The 19126-nt window shown below is 38.1% G+C and overlaps 2 protein-coding genes and 1 long non-coding RNA gene across 4 annotated transcripts; all 3 read left to right on the top strand.

Annotated features, from left to right (window-relative positions):
• Positions 1-40: 40 nt before the first annotated feature.
• On the top strand, positions 41-3962 carry LOC112291635 (uncharacterized). The gene is made up of 5 exons (XM_024539332.3): positions 41-622; positions 1261-1606; positions 1743-1873; positions 1994-2198; positions 2568-3962. The coding sequence occupies exons 1-5, from the start codon at positions 380-382 to the stop codon at positions 2852-2854; spliced, it is 1212 nt and encodes a 403-aa protein (XP_024395100.1). The 5' UTR covers positions 41-379; the 3' UTR covers positions 2855-3962.
• A 1902-nt stretch (positions 3963-5864) lies between these two features.
• On the top strand, positions 5865-7349 carry LOC141046206 (uncharacterized). The gene is made up of 2 exons (XR_012218967.2): positions 5865-6219; positions 6532-7349. It is a non-coding gene; the product is annotated as an uncharacterized LOC141046206 (long non-coding RNA).
• A 1573-nt stretch (positions 7350-8922) lies between these two features.
• Positions 8923-15163, top strand: LOC112291944 (uncharacterized). 2 transcript variants are annotated; one of them, XM_024539972.3, is made up of 15 exons: positions 8923-9638; positions 10539-10619; positions 10883-11092; positions 11265-11309; positions 11504-11571; positions 11915-11999; positions 12152-12316; positions 12450-12500; positions 12684-12767; positions 12970-13274; positions 13420-13486; positions 13625-13710; positions 13931-14034; positions 14179-14308; positions 14429-15163. In XM_024539972.3, the coding sequence occupies exons 2-15, from the start codon at positions 10545-10547 to the stop codon at positions 14700-14702; spliced, it is 1749 nt and encodes a 582-aa protein (XP_024395740.1). In that variant the 5' UTR covers positions 8923-9638; positions 10539-10544; the 3' UTR covers positions 14703-15163. The 2 variants fall into 2 exon arrangements, with proteins under 2 accessions (XP_024395740.1, XP_024395741.1); XM_024539973.3 differs by having other exon boundaries at positions 9426-9638; positions 10527-10619.
• The last annotated feature ends 3963 nt before the right edge of the window (positions 15164-19126 follow it).

Here is a 19126-nt window from a genome sequence, read left to right as displayed (position 1 = left end):
TTGTCTGAATCTTTGTTGTCATCCTTTGTTTTTGGTGGAAACCCCATGATGGCGGTTGCACCGTTAGTGTTGGGCTAGGTTGTTCTCAAGTTGGGTTGCTGGGTCTACTATGATTTAGTGCTCAGTCAAGGCTTAGACGGTATTGGATTGAGAAGCTGCTATCGTCTGCTGGTAGGAATATATCATCTGCAACAAATAGTTTGGATCGTAATCTTATGTGCAATCCGTCTTCCAGCTGCTAGGATCCGCTTGATTTCTACTACAATACATGTTTTCATGCCTCTGAATCTCCTACAGTATGAGGGCGCCTGTGAGGTTTTGAATAGTACGATAGTGTGGTTAGCAAGAGCAGCCTGCTTCCGTGTCTCCGTGAGGCAAAATGGTATCCGTTTCGGGTATTTCACTCAAATCAGGTCTCTTATTGATTTTGATAGTGGGTACACTCACTGGCGTTGCCTTGGGGAGAGGAGTAGCCAGTGTAGGCAAAGCTGCAGAGCAATTGCGAGATGATGGTGATGAAATTGGAGCACTTGAAGTCGAAGAACACGAAGTAGGTCCAATTAAAAAAAGCGTAGACGGGGCACGCGATCATGATCATACTCAGCTTCCCAATCACATTAAGGTCTGATTCTCTTAGAGACACTGAGAGTTTGCTGTTTCCTTTCCTGTTACATACTTTGAGATAGTATTGTTGGTGGAACAGTTTGTGGCAGTGTACTTTTTGAGCGCCATTTATTCCCATTTGTCTATACCACTGCGTTCCTTATTTTTTATTTTTTTTCAGTAGCAGTGAGCTTCGCTTCAGAATCCTATCGAAAACTAAAGCTGTTTTTTCAATTTTGATTTTACAGTGCCCACAAACTCTAAAACCCTAACTTCCGTTGGCACTGGATATGAAAATCCACTTTCCAGGGTCTGAATCTCACTCCTGAAAGATTCATCGACGTAATTCCGATCCTAGGATTCGAACATGTTATGGTTGTAGAAGATTACGATTTTGCTAGTAGTCTCTAGAGCATAGCTGCCGGACGTTGAATATTTTGCTAGTTTTTTTTGAAGTTTGATGGATGATGAACTGGGAGTTGTGCATAGATTTCGACATCAATTTCACTTTGTAATGAGCGTTTCATTGCTACTGTTAATTGCCAGCTTATTGTTTCCAAATGATTAGGTACAGGCTCTGATAGAAATTGGTATATGTTCGAGTCACTAGAGCTCTGGTGCTACGTGGGAATTAATCTGACTTGATTTACTTCATAGGTCAAACGAGGAGATGAGGGGAATTTAGTGGCGGAGAATGCATTGAACATCAACTTAAAAGCAAGAGCGACTGGGACGGTCGTAAACAATACAAAGGCAGCTTCCACCAGTAATACTACAATTGGTGTCCCTCCACCAAACAGAAAATTGGTGCCACCACCAATTCCATCAAAAAATAGCTCTGCTGAGTCTTCTCTTTCCACAAATATCACGAATTCATCGATTGCTCAGGAAGCAAGTACAGGTGATGAAACGAAGGCCCCACTGACACATGGGGGAACCTGTAACGCAAAGGATGGACCTTTGGTTGTTAACATGGCGGCTTCGGGTGGGGATGGTGAAGATGGTGAGCATTGAATGTACTTATGGTCTCAATCGTTGGAGGTTTACTCACGTAAAAGTCAACGTCATCGCAGTGGATGTTGTCGTTTGTAAAGTGCGGCATCTTTATGGACTTTTCTGGCCCTTTTTTCCGTTTGCAGGCGATCATGATTACACCTTAACTGTTGAGAATGGTGGTGGCAAACCACAGTTGGATGTAAGCATCAAGGCTTCAACTGGTTTGAAAGCAAATCCAACGAAGTTGCATCTGACCAAAGGAAATCCACTCCCGGTAAGTTCGATAGGTTATCCAGTTGAGGCTCGTCCTCAGTGTTCTGATGAGCATGAATAATTGTGATATTTTCTTTGCCTTAAGCCATGAAACTGAACCCAATAGAGTGTTCGGCTGTAGGTGACTATCTCAGTGGTAGATAAGGAAGCCGCAAAACTTGGAGCAAGAATCAACATAAGCTGGGGTGAAGGAGATTGTCACGTGGAAATTCCTTCTGACAATATTGGAGACAAAACCGCTCATCCGTCATACTTGGCTATCCTGATTGCTCCAGGTCCCTTTGTTCTCGTCCTCGGAGGCGCCTTAATGCTCATTCTTATATTAGGTATGCTCGTCCCTATATGGCCTTAAATCAGATGGTTTGGTCAACCATTATCGTGAATTGGGACCGTATATTAATCAGTGAGTTGAATATTTTGTGTATTATGGAACACGTAAATTTCTAATCGGTTCATTGAGGTGCTGCCAGTGGTGCAGTGTGGTACGAGAGATGGTCTGAAAATCATGAAACCCAAATCAGGGTGGAGTCTCAGTGAGTCTTGTTACGTGCATTTGGTCCTTTAGAGAAGGTGGTCTGGGCTTAGTGCAATTCGATTGAAATTCGATACCAAATATCAATGCTTGAGGAAGAGATTTACTGTTGTTGTGACATCTTTAACCGAGTTCTCACGATCGTGCTACCTGCAACTACCAGCAATAGCGGTTGTATGGGGATGTATTACATGGCGTGCCCAGATCCAACGGCACGATGGCGCGGAGACGAAGTACCAGGAACTGGAGATGACCTTACCAACAGCAGTCACGAAACAGGAAGATGGAACTTCTCCATCAGCCGATGGCTGGGACGAAGTATGGGAAGACGATGACTGGCAAGACACAGAAGCCTTCCGGTCTTCTTCTACATCCCTCACTCTCTCTTCCAAAGGACTGAACTCTCGACGAGCGAACAAGGACGGTTGGGATAGTAGCTGGGACGACTGACTGCAGCAGTGTACCCACATCAAAGCCAGAGAGATGGAGAGCAGGAGAGCATTTTTTTTTTTCTTTTTAGTGTATTTTCCTGTGTGAGTCCTCTCGTCTGCAGGCATCCGGCTACAAATGGGATCTCTTGTTATCGATTCCTCTCTTCTGCAATCGGGTTGTATTCTTTTTAATAGTGTAAGCATTTTGCGTTGAGATGGATGTCCAGCCTGCAGCCAAGTTCTACAAGGTTGCACTTGTTGAACAAAGTTCTATAACCTCGCATGCCATGCAACTTCGTGGTGACGGGTATCTTGGTATCATTTGTGTTGCTATTTCTGCCACTGCTGCTGTAGTAGCTCTAACATGATTATGTTTATAAATTATGTTTAAAAGTAATCATCTACCTCATTAGAGCTTTGATAGCATATTCACTAACTTATCTTTGAATTCTTAAGAAAAGATCTCTCTTAGCACTCAGTTTGTGTAACCAATTTTAGCTCTCTTATCCAAAGTTTGATGGAGATCTTGGGCTGTAGCGGTTGATAAAGCAAAAGATGATTTCTTCAGCATCTAGAGACATATCCTTCGAGGATCGGTATTCCGCTTCTGGTATCATATGCACGGCCAAGTTGTAAGTATTTCAACCTAGTTGGTTTGCCACTAATTGCGAACAATTTGATTCTGTCTATATGCAAGATTTTTTGTGCCTACAACAAATATTTCTGCTAGGGATCTTTGACGCCTTATGCAGGGCTTCTAGTTTCACGATTCAAAGGACGATTTTTGAATCATTCAAGCTACCGACCTTCAACCTGCAAGCTCAAATTTCCGTGACGAGTGAGGTCAAAAGTTAAAGAATACTGCAAATTTCTGCTGGTAACTGAGCCAGATGGAGAAGGAATCACCAAGTCCGTGAAGAGATTACACGCTCTCCGACAAAGCAGCAAGTCCAGGGATTTATTTCACGATTGTAGGATCCCAAAACCTTAACCCTAAACAATCAAACCCTAAACTTGGTTCTGTCGTTGGATGGATGGGGAAGAGTATCTCAGGTGTTGTTTATGCTTAAAGCAATCATAAGTAAATCTTTTTTTTAAAGTCCTTTTATAGAAGGCTTGTCTGCTAATTTGCACCCATTCTAAACCCATGTCAAAAGGCATTTTCTGAATGCAGCTGCACACCGTTAGTGCACTTTTTCTTTTATGTTTCTATTCATTAGCATACCTTAATGATCATGCACATTTTTTACAAAGTGAATGAAATGTGTTGACTCAATATTTACACATTGTGTCACTATCTATCATTTACATGAGAGTAATGTTTGTATTTTCATTAGAGGCAAGATACTAGGAACTTAAAATGGATTAATAGGAGTTTCTATGTTGTTTTATGATAAAATGTAATGGATAGATACCCTTCTAATAAATTCAAACATTCTTGTTTAAAAAATATGATATTGTATTTCATATTTCATTCAATTTGTAAAGTTTTATTTTACTCCTAAATAAGTTACAAGTTGTAATTCTCTAAATGACCCTTGGTATAAGATTTTGATATGTTTTCAATGTGTATTGGATTTCGTTTTTAAAAACTTAAAAAGTTCAGCTGATGTACATGAAATTTTAAATACTAGTGTTTTGTAAACTAACATATGTATGTTTCATGATATATATATATATATATATATATATATATATAAAGATTTTTACAAATTGCAAGAAATATTTTGTTTGGAACAATGATATTTTGGTACTCCTCCTAGGACATTTTGGTGGTGATTTTCATTAGAGCAATAGCCCAGGGGTTGGATAATTTTTAGAAGTATGAGATTGTATTTTACTATACACATATGATATATATATTTCAAATTTGATTTTTGTAAAAAGACATGATTATTCTATGAACATGATTATTCATAACAAATCTAATCCATGTTTATAATAACAAGTATTATTACCCCAAGCAAAAAGGGAATATGTTTGTTTCAAATGAGCTTTTTTTGTAAGATTCATATAAATATAAATTCAAATATATAATTATATAAATTTATATTATTTATTTCTATATTTTAAAAAATTATGCAATTATTATAAATAAGTAAAAATAGCATGATGTTAATGCAAAAGTAAATTTTGAAAATATTTTTAAATTTTATAATGTTATAAAATAATAATAATAATAATAATAATAATACATCTACCAAAATAAAGAATAGTACTTGATAATATTACATTTAATCTTATTAAATAGAAAAAGGTCTAAAGTATAATTCTTCAATGTACAAATTGACAAGTATGTGCAAAAACAATTAAGAAATGAAAGATAAAGAAAAAGAAAAAACATATGTAGAACAAATTTTAACCAAAGGATCATGACAAGACACAAAAATACATTCAGACTACAAAACAATTGAAGTATAAGATAGGAGGCGACAATTTTGGTTGATTCATTCATTTATGTTCTAATAATAACTTGTAATGATTTTATTGTTTTACCTTTTGTCTAAATTTACAAAAGAATGTTACAAGAGGTTCTTATAACAATTTGAAAGGTGTACAAAATAGATATTAATATTTAAAGAGTATTTGTGAGAATCAATCATAATTAATGCATACAATATTTTACAAGTCTTATCATAAAACAGAATATTTGTATTGGAATAAAATTGAATCATGATGACAACCATACTTTATAATGCATTATTAAAAAGTTTTTTTTGCATTAATTTATGTACTTTACATGTTACAACTTCTACTTCCTAATAACTTCAGCTATCTTATTTATCTTTAAAGAGTGAAATTATCCTTGTATTTAAAGTGTAACAATAACATTACTTAATTCTACAATCCAACCACACTCAATAGCATAAGCACCTCCACCATCCTATATCCATAATGACTATATTACCACCCTTGGTTAGTATATGATCAGCCTTGGAAGAGTGTTACTACTAATACTAGAATACTACAAAAGGATTGTTATAAAATTTAACAGTTTTTTTTTTTTTTTTTTTTTTTTTTCTATATTAATGAAATACAATATATAAGCAATTCTTCAATACTCGATATCTACATAGTGATGCCTTCAACCAAACTCTAATTTTAATTGCAATTGAAATATGCATTAACATGTATCAAAAAATCTATTTATTTTTTTTTGTCAAGTTTTTAATTTGGTGATTGATATGAATATGTTTTTAGTACAATTGCTTACATTGAATTCAGATCTATTTGTGATTTTTTTTTCACATCAAAGTTAGAAGTGTTTATAATTGAAATCTTGAATAAAACTCGAAACAAGAAAAATGAAAAGGGAATAAAACTGTATTACTTATCCAATCAGTTTTAAGTTGTAATCTGTCTTTGAATGCGAATGAATATTAGGTGTGTGTACATATATATATATATATATATATATATGTAGTCATACCTGCATGTACATGGTAATATATTCTTATAATTGCTGAAGTATAAATATTTTCATTTTTCACTTGATAGACATGAACTTTGATGGCAAACTTTTTATTTGCAAATAAAAAATATGATTATTTATTTCCTAATAATAATGCAATATGGAGAGGAGACATGAAGTGTTATACTATATATTTTGATTTTGCTTAAAACTGGTATGATTGTAGTTGGATTTGAAAATCTCATTCTACTTTTTTGAAACTGTAATGTATTTCTTCAACACAGACGGAAAAACATTAAGTTCCAGAGACTACTACCATGGCAAAGAAAGTCCAAAAGTATTAGAATAGACAAGGGCTACAAAACCCTAAAAGGCTTTAAAAAGAGGCGCCTGGAAAAGACATATATGAAGGCATTAATAGGACTTGGGGCAATTTTGTGTGATGGAATCCACAAGGGAAACATTCAAGGAAATTGAATCAACTCAACTGAGGATCCAAGACCAACAATTCCTGCATGCCAAGACATAACAAAGCACAGCTTCCAATCAAACCCTAATTTAGTCATTGGCATTGCTTGCAAATGTGCTACAACTGTAGAACTCTGCATTAAACTTTGTCATGTAAAATGTGAGCTGATGATCATGTTTGGGTGGATGCCATTGTGGAACTAATAAGCCTCCACCAAAGCAGGACGAAGTCCTAAAATTGGTGAGAGAAATGTGGGTAAAGTGGTGTGCACTATTTCAAGGTTTAGAGGGCCTCAAAGTGTTGCATTATCTGAGACCTATGGAGGGTTAACTAAGTCCACAACAACCACAACCCTGATTTGGAAGTCTCCAATTATGGATCTGTAACATTATGGAATCGTAGTGTTTGTGGGTTTTGCTTTAAAAGGCCCATTGACGAATGGAATGCAGGTAAAAAGAATGCTTCAATGTTGCTGATAAGACCAATACACGGGTACAGTGAACAGTGCTTTGGTAACAAACAATTTTGTTTCATTGCAACAGTTTTTTTGTGGACTTTTTGTGTCAATAAATGCACAACCAGGTCACAAAGTTCTAATTAATAGAGACACAGAAGCTTCCATTTTGCCACTGCTCCACCAGAGTATTATGAGAGCATTAACTGCAATCCATTGATTGTGTATCTAAAAATAACCTAAAAAAGGACCCATGTGCTTGATTCACTTAAAGATGTGCACTCTTTTGTTTTGTGGAGACAAGTAATGAGGCATTATCACAGTATGAGAATGTTGTGTAGCATTCATATTATTTGATGAATGACATTAATATATGGATTTATTTTTATGCGAAGAATCTATTGTTTATTTGTATTGTGTTGTTTATATTACTCATGCATTGGGACTAAAAACATGATTTGATTTAACTGGTTTATGGTATCAAAACTTGTAAACCATGTTGCATTCCACTTAATTCTAAATCCATGGGCATTAGGAAATTTTTCTTAGGAATTTAGCTTTGTAGTTTGCACATGCAATTTTGCAAAGACAAAAATATTACAGGTTCTATCTTTTTCTTTTCTTTAAAAAAAAATAAAAAAATGTTTCTTAACAAAAAATAGACTGAGCTTTTTTGAAAAAATTCCTCTCATGCACTTATATATATATATATATATATATATATATATATGGAGTCAGTTTGAATAACCAAATTAAAAATTTAACTTTCATTCCCTTTTACATTAGGGGAACATTAATGAAAGAATATGTCATAGAGTGGTAGAAGTAAACAGTATTCATACTTTCCCTTCACACAGTCATGATGGTATATGGATCCAGATCACCTCCTGAGAAAACATTAACATGTGGGTGGACTTTTTTTTTATTACATATTTGTATGTTTGTTTTCTTTTTCATCAAATGTCTTTTGATCATATATTATCCCTTCAAAACAGCTGCAACTTTTCATCAACTAAATTGTCGTGTTTCTTTCCTTTACACATAATAATGTTTTTTTATTGTATTCATATATAGAAAAAGAAGAAGTAAAGCAACTTTCACAGAATTTATGGTGTGATTTTGGAAAAGTAAAAATAAACTCAACCTATTTTCTATAAAAAGTCGCTATTGTTCAATGTAGTGAATCATTGTACATCAATAAATAGTTGTCAACATATAATATATCAAGCGATATAAAACAATTCAAATTTTCAATCCAAAAGGGTAGAACGTTGAACAAAGAGCATATCGGAGGACAGGTGAAAGGAAATACATACATAAATACACACACACACATGACAACATGATTTTGCAGCTATTACTGTGAGGTGTTGTCATGGAAAAATGCAAGTCATTGTTGCACATCCGTCTTTTAACTTTCCATGTTTATTTATACTCGACATGGGTAGAAAAGCAGTGCAGAAGCAGCTCTTAGTGCTCCTACAATGACAAACTCTTCTTCCTCCGCAGAGCCACCTAACCTCACAAGGAAAAGCCCACTCTGGGCAGGTGAAGGAGAAGGAGAAGAAGAGAACCCACAAAAGGGGCAGCCCTCGGACATCTTGCCCTTGTTCATACATTGTCGGCACGAGGGGTAAAGGTGTCAGTTTTAAGGGGAATTCACCCAGGAAAAGGAAATAAGGAGAAAGGAAAACGGCAAACGTAGGGAAGGGGAAGGAAGGGGAATGTGGTTGAGTGAGTGTGTGTGTGGGGGTGTATGTGTCAGAGTGAGAGAAAGATTCAGGGGCTGGGCGAGCCAGTGAGTGAAGGGGGAGCTGGGGCCCCACTGTGGCCGCATGAGGCCCCAGCCAAGCAGTGAGTGGCCTGGGGGCACAGAGTGGGGAATGATTGGGCTCTCGCTGCTGCTGCTTGCTGTGCCCATTCACTCGTAATTCGTTTGCTGCTGTTGTTCTCGGCATGCCTGATTCATTAGGGTTGCTGCTGCGTCGCAACCCATTGCCCACCGCCTTTACTGTACGTTGCTGCGGGAGGGAGGATCAGCGCCGGATGCTTGTGCAAACGAGAGCTCGGTGATTATGGGAGTTAGTTATTGTCGTTGTTGTTGTCAGGAGCTGAATAGTTAGCTGACATCGTCGTTCAGTGAATCTCTCTGCCGGGGTCGGCGTAATCTATGGGCGACGAGAGGATGTGACTGTTGACCAGAGTGGAACGAGTGGAGTGAGCGGAGCAAGTGGGTTCGGGGTGCACAGATGCGAGGATTGTAGCTAGAGGCGAAGAGCTAGAATTCGGCGTGGCAAGGGGAGAGAGGTGGTCAATTCGAAATGGTGACGAGGAGGGCAGTGAGCACGGTTTCTTTCGCGTGGAGTGCCATTCGGTTTTTGGTATTATGGTCGTGAGATCTGCGCTTGGGTGCGTTAGGGTGGGGAGATTGCACGCCGTGGACCCTAGACCGTCTCACCTACAGCTTCGTAAGCTTCTTGGGCTTTTGTGTCAGTTTGATGCTTGTGATTTCCAGAAGAGGAACACTATCACAGTGAATTAGTTTGATTTTTGATTTCTTATTGGGGTTCTCCTCAACCGCTGGATATGATGTCTCGCTCGGAATCTGCGGCATTGTGGGGCCTGAACTTTAGCTTTAGCTACCCCTGTGGACGTTTCTCGCCGGCTTTACTTGAAGTTGAGGATTGTAGGAGTGATTTGTACCGTTTCTGGGGGATTTGTCAGCTGTAGTGTGCTGGTTGGAACGCACTTGAAATGTGTTGAGAATGTGACATTTGAATCTTTTTTCTAGTCGGGTGTTTTTCTTGGAAAGATGAGGGTTAGCGTATGAGCGTGTATTCAATAGCAGGATTTAGTGTTTTTGAGTCAATTAAGTCCACTTGTGTAGAAGAAGGTTCAGCTGCTTTATTTTATTTTATTTTATTTTAGGAAATTTTATCTCCTTACTTCCTTCCTTCCTTTTTGTTGTTGTTGGGCTGCTGTGTACCATTGTACCGCAGAATTTAATTCTGAAGAAAGATTTTTTTTTTTTTTTTTTTTTTTTTTTTTTTTTTACTTCTGTGTAGATCTCTAATATGTAAAAGGGCAATCACATTGCGGTAATTCACATTGCGGTAATTCTTTTTGCGCATGATTGGGAGACCAGAGTAACCCTCCTTCGTACTATCCTTGAACATTCATGAAAACAACAATGAAATTCTAGATTTTTCAGATGACAGTCTCAGGTTGCAATTAAGACTTGGGTCACGGTTCAACTGCCATAATCCCTACCAAGCATGTCGCACCTTGAGGTTGGGTATCTAACATGAAGTAATGCCGATCCTATTTTCGAACCCCACAGTTTACAACTGAGTTAGAGTGCTGTGCAGTTCAACATGGACACGAGCCCAAGGACATGTGTGCCCCGCGTAGATCGGTGGCTGGGCCTCTCTTCCAATATGGTCATTATGGTAAGCATCAAATACTACCGAAGTGAGTAGAGGCGGCCATTTTCCACTTCCCATGAATCGTAAAACGATTCAGTCTTTGGAAATTGGTCATGTGACGTGTGTCATTCCGATGAAGAAACTTTGAGTAACTAGATGTACTTTGAATGCCAAATGGAGAAATGGGGGTCTCAAATGGGGAAATGGTAATGAAGTCTTGCAATATAATTCTAAGTTGGTAGACATGCAAGCTACTTTTGGGTCTAATAATCCCTTTCCTTTGTTAGGCATGCGGTGGCCTCACATACACATACGCAGTTTATAGCGGGCATATGAAGGATGTGCTCCACTATACACAAGAGCAAACGGACGATGTCGGAGCTGCAAAGGACTTTGGTTCCATTCTAGGGCTTCTTTCCGGGTTTTTCTTCAACTATTATCCACCTTGGGTCACCATCTACATCGGCTCATTCATTCATTTATTTGGATATAGCATGGTATTGTTTCTTCGTTCGAATGGCAACTTAGGCATGAATGTACTCAAGAGTTGGTTAGATATTGCACATTCAATTCAATCAATGCAGTCACGATTGTTCATTTTCTTTGACGGATGCAATATTTTAGTAGTTTTGTCGGTCAATACCCTAAAGATCATGACCTTGTATTCAGGTTTGGATGACTCTTGTTGGAACCGTGTCGCCTTCATTCTGGCTTGTAAGTGTTGTCCCCGTCCTGAGTTTGGGTCTGTCCTCTTATCCTATGGTAACCAGACGTCTTATAAACATGAATCGATTCTTTCATAATTATGATGTTGGGTGCGTTATACATACGAAGTATTCTTTTTGTGAGAGCGAGTACTTGATCAGAAAACTAATCAATGAACGATGCATGTTGATTTGGAAAGGTAGCTGTGTACATATTTTACTCTTGGTGTGGGCGGGGACAGCTACATAGATACTGGTTGCATCATAACAACGTAAGCAACCTACCATGTTTTTAGATGATCTGGAGTTTGTGTCTAGATTAGTGCTGTCAAGTATATGCATGCGATCATTACTAGAAAATGAGAGGTGTTGAAATGGCGTTTGAGATCACAATACGCGCTTCGAAGTTCGTAGATAAAATAATTTCATTTCAGGCCTAACATCGAGGACGCAAAAGAAATTTCCGAAATGGATATCCTTGCCGTTGTATCAGAAAGAGTAGCCGTTTGCAAATCTCATGATAAGCTGCATTAACGGGGTGTTTTAGTTATTTGAGAATCTTTGGCCTTTTGCCAAGTGTTTTTTGTTCATCTAATAGTGTGTATACTTGTGCAGCTTAGAAAGCTTCGGAGATAATCGAGGGACAGCAATGGGATTGCTAAAAGCACAAGTGGGACTGAGTGGCGCCATATTTGTCCTGGTACGTCTCATATGATCGAAGGTGCTTGAGTGGCACAAAGATGTATATATCACTTCTTTCTGTAGAAAATATTGTTTTGATGTTAATGCAACTTTATACTATGCATCGAATTAATCGTTCGTATGGTGATCGAATATGTTCAATGTATCCAGATTTATGAGGTCTTTATTGAGCCGGATGTAAATCGGTTTATTCTTTTGGTTGCGCTTGCGCCATCAATCGCTGGCTTCGCTCTCGCATTCTTAACAAGAACTTTCCCTCCTGAATATCAAGACGAAGATGCTGAGGATATCAGACAACGGTTTCGTTTGACTTACGTTTGTACCCATGCCTTGGTTCCTGAATTGTATCAAATTTTCTATTTTTTGAAAATCTTTTTGCACCTTGATTCCTTTGCAGTTTTTAGATAAGCCTCAATAAAATGCGGTTTTATTTTTGTTCTGAGCGCAGGGTGTTTTGATTGCTCTCGGAGTATTTCTTATGATCGTTATTACCATCAAGGCAATCATCTACCCTCACCACTTTAAATATTATTTCCTAATAATGTATTTCCCAGTGCACAAGGTCCATGTTTCTTGCTAGTTACCAGTTTCGGCTCTTGAAAGTATGGCCTAGCAGACAATTTGAAGATTGTTGAAGGGCAAAACTCTCAAGTCTCTCACACTAAAAAGTCTGCCTCGACAGGAACTTTTAGATCCAGGAAGATCTGTGCTTGCGTTCTTCTTAATAATCATGCTTATGTTTGCCTCGGCCATGTTCACCATGCCGGTACGTAATATCATCCTCGTCTGGGCTCAACGTTCTGTTTATCTGCTTTGTCTGACGTCTGAAGGTGCACAATCGTTAGTAGTAAATATCAGTCAATTCTAAATTTTCAGAATAATCGATGTAAGTTTGTGCATAAGCTGTTTGAGATTCATGTTGTTTAATCTTCGTCTAAACCACTCTTTACTTGTGCTTTTGGTAACAGCTTATACGAAGACCAGTGGAGTTTTTCTCTTCTTATATAAGCCCCTGCGACGAAACTGAGGATGTTGTAGAAGGGATCAGTCTAAGAGAATTCTCGAGACGACCATATCGTTACAAGAAGAAACCCTTCCGACCTGAGCTCGAGGACATCCATGAGGAGGAAGAGTCAGCTGCTTTAAAGAGCTCATCTGAAGCTGAAAGTGATGATGACATCGTGGTCTTCAAAGCGGGAAGAGATGACACCATTGACTTAGAGGAACTCCTTGAACCCACTTTGAGGTCTAGCCTGCTAGGCATTGATTTCTGGTGAGAGCTCTCAACTCAGAATTGGACCGCTGGTGTCATGAAAATTCTTACCACAACCGAGCATTTTGTCATCATTCATAAAAGATTCAATCGGTGTTCTTGATTTCAACTCAGAGGACACAGAAATTCTGGTTGAGTTCTGCAGGTTGATAACGGCAGTGATCATGGTTGGTGGCGGCACTGGCCTTGCCATCATCAACAACTTTGCCCAGGTGCTCGTCTGCCCACAACCTTGAAAACTCTAGATTGTGGTCGCTTGTGCTTTCTACATGTCACTCGTAGTTTGAAGCAACTCTGTCACAATGGGTTTGAGCGATCATGCTAAAGTTGCCTCTTAACTCCTATAACAGATTGGACAGGCACTAGGAAACGGTGAGGCGGATGTATATGTGGGCCTCATCAGTGTTTGGAGCTGCTTTGGCCGTCTGCTGGGAGGGTATTGCTTACAACCACCCAAGCTTTACTTTTGAGAATCTCTTAGCATTATGTTGTCTGGAGTCTGTTGTCTGGAGTCGCTTCTATTGTTCATATACTTGATTATTATTTTAAAGTGAGGATACGTTCCTTGAATCTACAGCAACCACAAGGTATAGGAATGACGTTGAACCTTTGAATGGACGTATGTTTTTACTAAGTTCTTTTTGTATGTGGTGCAGGTACGGGTCGGATTTTCTCTTAAAGAGGGGATACCCAAGACCAATCTGTTTGCTAATGGCACAGCTCCTCATGAGCACTTGCTGCGTTCTCCTCTCAACAGGCTGTGAGTTAGCATTCGCTTATACTTCTAATTACAGAACGTGTTTCTAAGTTTTGATGGTAACGAATATAATCTTGGCATATAATGTAGACAATTAATTCCCCTCTTTCCTAATACCAGTCATTGCCATTATACTTCTTTATGCAGGGGTACCATTTCTATACGTTGGTTCTTGTATGGTGGGCATGGCTTATGGCTCCCACTGGAGTATCCAACCTCCTATTCTCGCTGAAGTTTTCGGTCTTCCACATTTCCCAACTTTGTACAAGATAAACTCGTAAGTTCAATCCTCCCCTACTATCCTCGATTAATTCTGTGCATCAAACTCCAACCTGTTGTCATGTCAGCAAGCTATAACAGTTCAGCTCACGTAATTCCTCACGCCACCATCGTGCAGTTGTGCTGCTCCTATTGGCGCCTACTTGCTGTCTGCCAAGGTAGTCGGTGTTTTATACGACAAGCAAGCCACCCTCTTCAAAAGCCAGGCCGTGAATCTTGTGGCGGAGAACACATGCTTAGGCACACAGTGCTTTGGATCGTCCCTTCTCGTTCTGGCTTTTTTGTGTGCTCTCAGTGCCATTCTCAACTTCTGGTTCATGATACGCACTCGTTCATACTACGACCAACAGCAGCCATCGCCTCCAAGTAGAGTACACGTTCAAGTTGATTAATTGAATGCCACAGTTCAAACTCCTAACCCATAGCAATATTTTGATAACATTGAGCTTTCAAGTGGTATGCGCAAGATCGCACAAGTATGAGAGTCATTTCCCCTTCTTGTGAATTAACAATTTCTAACCTTTTTGTAGCTTAAGTAGATGTTCTGTCTCCAACTACAGAAACCAGAACCTAGCAGTATTAGATCCAGTGCATTGATTGGACCTTTTGGAATGAGGTTCTGGGATCCAAAGGGTCCAATTTCTGTTCATCCTTGGACACAACGGTGAGTCCAGTATATATATGGCCTCCAGGTTTAGTCAAAAACCTGTGTGTCTGCTAGCTTGTAGAGCTCTATGTATCAGTAATAGTAATTACTAGCAATTTGGAAGTCTGTAGAATTTCTAGTAACGAGAAGTTTATCAAAGCTTCAAAGAAATACCAGCATTTCAAAACGCTTTACATTTCAAAGCGACTAGTGTGTGTGAAATCTGTTTTGATTCCAACGTTGCACTATATGGTGTGTTTTTGGTGTTCCCTCTGTACTTTTTAATCTTGTTATGAATTATTCGAACTTGTGCAATTTTTTAGATGCAAATGGGAGAAATGAGATCTTTTTATTAACAGTGTGAATTGAAAACTTTCAGAGCTTATGATTGCTTGAAATCTAGAAATTCCACCTTGTTGGCTTTATATGTGGGAAAATCAGCAACAATTAGAGAGAAAGAAGAGGTGGAATACATTTTTTCATAAATATGGCATGCACAGTGTTGTCGTCCAAGAAAATTGTAGCGAACCCATCCCAAAAAGGTGGTTTGTTCTAAAATTTGAGAAAATACACTAACGGGGAAATTTTCTTCATCAAGACTGATTTTATATCATGACTGTACACAGAATGGATTTTTACTTCCAAACAATCCCTAAATTATACCAAAATCAAAGATAATTACACGTTAGCTGTGAAATGGTGCATGATATCTGGCAGCAAAGTGCGAATCCGAAGCGTTCGCCAAAATTACTGTGGCTGCCGTCCAGACTGAACAAGCAAGAAGAAGCTCCTTCATCCCCAATTTCCATTTCGTCCACTTCTCAATCTCCATATAAGAACACTCTGTTTCGCCTCCATCATCATCGCCGAGTATAGTTCCCTCTTCGCCGTACCCAGTTGCCTTTGGTACCCTTAGCTTCTTCTACTCAACCTAGATACGTACCCTAGTTACTGAAAGGTCTGTATCTCATCACCTTGTTTTTCTTTTCTGTGAACTTGGGATACAGATGTGGCTTTACTAGTGTTACTATGGCCTTTTTTTTTTTTTTTTTTTTTTTTTTTTTTTTTCGCTGCAGTGTGTTTGTTGTGATACCTTGCGAGTAGCATATCAGGCAGCCTGCTACGCATGTCATTGTGTAAGCATGGTGTCCTGGTACCCGCAGAGTAATAACTCAGACTGTGAGGCATATCTCTTCCTGTGAGATTTGCCGCGTATGTTGAGCGCACATCTTTGTACATTCCTCAAGTTTCTTACTGTGAAGAGCTACCCAAAAGCCCGCTACATATCTACGTTCATGAACATAGCCTCTATGCGAATTACAATTTACGTGCAAGCTAAACCAATCCAATGTTGTAAACTAAATACACGAACGCGGACATATCCCTTCACACTGGACACCGTGATACAAGCGAATGTCCGACTGTGAAGCATTAAAATGAATACTTGAATATAGATTATAACTTGATTATAACTTCACTATTACCAATCTACTCCCCAGTGGTTGAAGTCGAAAGGACCTACTGGTGTTCCAGAACCAGCCAGACATTAGTTCTGAATCTAACGCTTAGAATACCCTCAATGCAATCCATTGTGACATTAACATTAGTGTACAATCCAACCTGCATCAATGACAATGTTCAGAACCTGAGGGCTGTCAGAGGTTATATAGTTTACATTTCAGTGAGGGGTGTTTCTACTCCCTGGATATGCATGATGTTTGCGATCATCAAAACCATCTAAAGCTACGAAGTTGAGTACATATGGTGAAACCAATCGATTAGTTCTTGTGAAAAAGATGTGCAAAACCTACTTTTGTTACCAGTAGAAATAAAAACACGAGTGTTAAGTGATGTGATGAGACATGGTTACAACGTACGTAGCGACATCACATTCGGCCTAATAATGTGTCTTTGTGCGAGGTTTGTTTGAAAGGATAAATATTCATCTACGGATGAACGCTTGTAGATCCTAGTGTAAAATACTAATCCAACAGTTTTCATCTTCGCAGAAGAATGGTTGCTGCTTCCACTGACAGTTGGACTCAGGGTCTCCCGCTTACTAAACGGGTGCTCTAGCCAGCTGAGCTGTAGAAGCTGTGGAGAAGTGGCATATTAATCCCATATCGTGGTAGTTGTTATTGCTTGGCAAACGCTCTATCATCTGAGCCATATCCCCTGGTCGCCGCCCCCCATCGGAAGACTCATCGTCACCCGGATGTCCGATTCATCGCCTTTCCTACCCTAGTATACTTTGTTAATTTACACATTGATTCCACCAACATGATGCATATTGAACTTGTCACTCGAAGGTGAATAAAAAAAAAACTGTTGAGAATGTTTAGAAAGACATAAGAGTAATAGTAAGTAATACACACACACAAGAGTAGTAGTAAGTCATAAACACAAGAGGGTTTCTAAGGAGAGAGAGCTTCAGACATAAAATTCTATTGATTTGGTTGTGTCTCGTATACAAGAAGAAAAAAGGGGAGAGGATAAATAGTACTTCTCCACTAGACTCTAAATACTGTAGCTATGGTATTTACTATAGTCTACAGTAAATATTATGAACAACACCGGCTACATTTAATGATCTCAACACTCTTCTTCGCTCATCATAATATTTACATAATATAAAATTTGTATAGAATTATGATCTATACTTTTCTGTGATCTTACAAGATCAAAAATTATTGCCTCATTAAAACCTTATCTAGGAAAATCTTATTGTATTTAAGGACAAAACCATAGATGATGGAAAAAGAGTACAACATCATTTTTTTTAATTATTTAAAGAGCTCATTAACTTTCTTATTCAAGAAAAGCAAGTCGTCGCATACCAATGCCATAAGTAAGTCAACGATGGTTGTACAATGGAAGAGCTTTGGTGAAGAGATCAGCAAGGTTATTTGTAGATTCAATTTTTTTAATTATAAGTCCTTGATCAGTAATCAAGTCATGGATATAACTAAAATACTTTGGATCAATATGCTTTGTCCTATCGCCTTTAATGAAACCAACTTACATCTGTACAATACAAGCACTATTATCTTCATGCAAGATAGTTAGAGAATCATCATATGAAAATCAACAAGTTGTTTGAATGAATTTATCGATTGATCGCAAGCAAATACATTCTCGAGATGCTTCATGTAAGGCAATAATTTCTACATGGTTGGATGAAGTTGCAATTATTGTTTGTTTCATTGATTTCTATGATATTGCATCTCCATGTTTTAAAAATACATATCTTGTTTGAAATTTAGCTGTTGCACAATGAGATTTATATCTTGCATCATAATATCCAACCAATTTTGGATCAGCAGATTGTATATAGTATAATCTCAAGTCTTCAGTACCTTTTAAATAATGTAATAAATATTTGATGCCATTTCAATGTCGTAGTATTGGACGTGCACTATGTCTTGCAAGAACTCTAACTGCAAATGCAATATCTGATCTTGTAAATGTAATTAAATACAAAAGTGCTCCAACCGTTGCGAGCTATGGATATTGATCTCCCAATATTTCTTCATCCTCCTCACATGGACGGTATGGATCATGACCATCATGACCACATCCAACTATTGGTGTGGACAACAGATAAGGATCAATCATATTAAATCTTTACAAGATTCGTCTAATATATGTTAATTGGTAGAGAAAAATGCTACCATCTGTTAGATGCATAATCTGAAGATCAATGCAAAAAGTTGTTTTTCCTAGCATTTTCATCTCAAATTCATGTATAAGTAGGTTAGTAGCTATAATACATGCAGATGTAGTGCCCACTAGGTTAAGATCATCAACATATACAGTGATGATCACAAAACCAGTTTTATCTCGTTTGATAAACAAACAAGGGATTAGTGGATCCCTTATAAAATTATTTATAATTAAATAATCTCAAAGACGTTGATACCACATGCGTTTGGATTATTTTAAACCATACAAGGGCTTACATAATTTAATACCACGATATTGTCCTGGAGCAGGTCTATTTAGAGTTCTTGTTTCTAAGCGAAGTGGAACTTTCATATAAATATTTACATCAAGAGAACTATATAGATATGCAGTTATTACATCCATCAGAAGTATCTCAAGGGTGGCATGAACTATCATTCCAATAATATATCAAAATGTAATTGAATCCATGATTGGAGAATATGTGGA

Source organism: Physcomitrium patens, chromosome 14 (assembly GCF_059467195.1).
Source record: "Physcomitrium patens ecotype Gransden chromosome 14, ASM5946719v1, whole genome shotgun sequence".
NCBI lineage: Eukaryota > Viridiplantae > Streptophyta > Bryopsida > Funariales > Funariaceae > Physcomitrium > Physcomitrium patens.
This window is presented reverse-complemented; position numbering and strand designations above follow the sequence as displayed.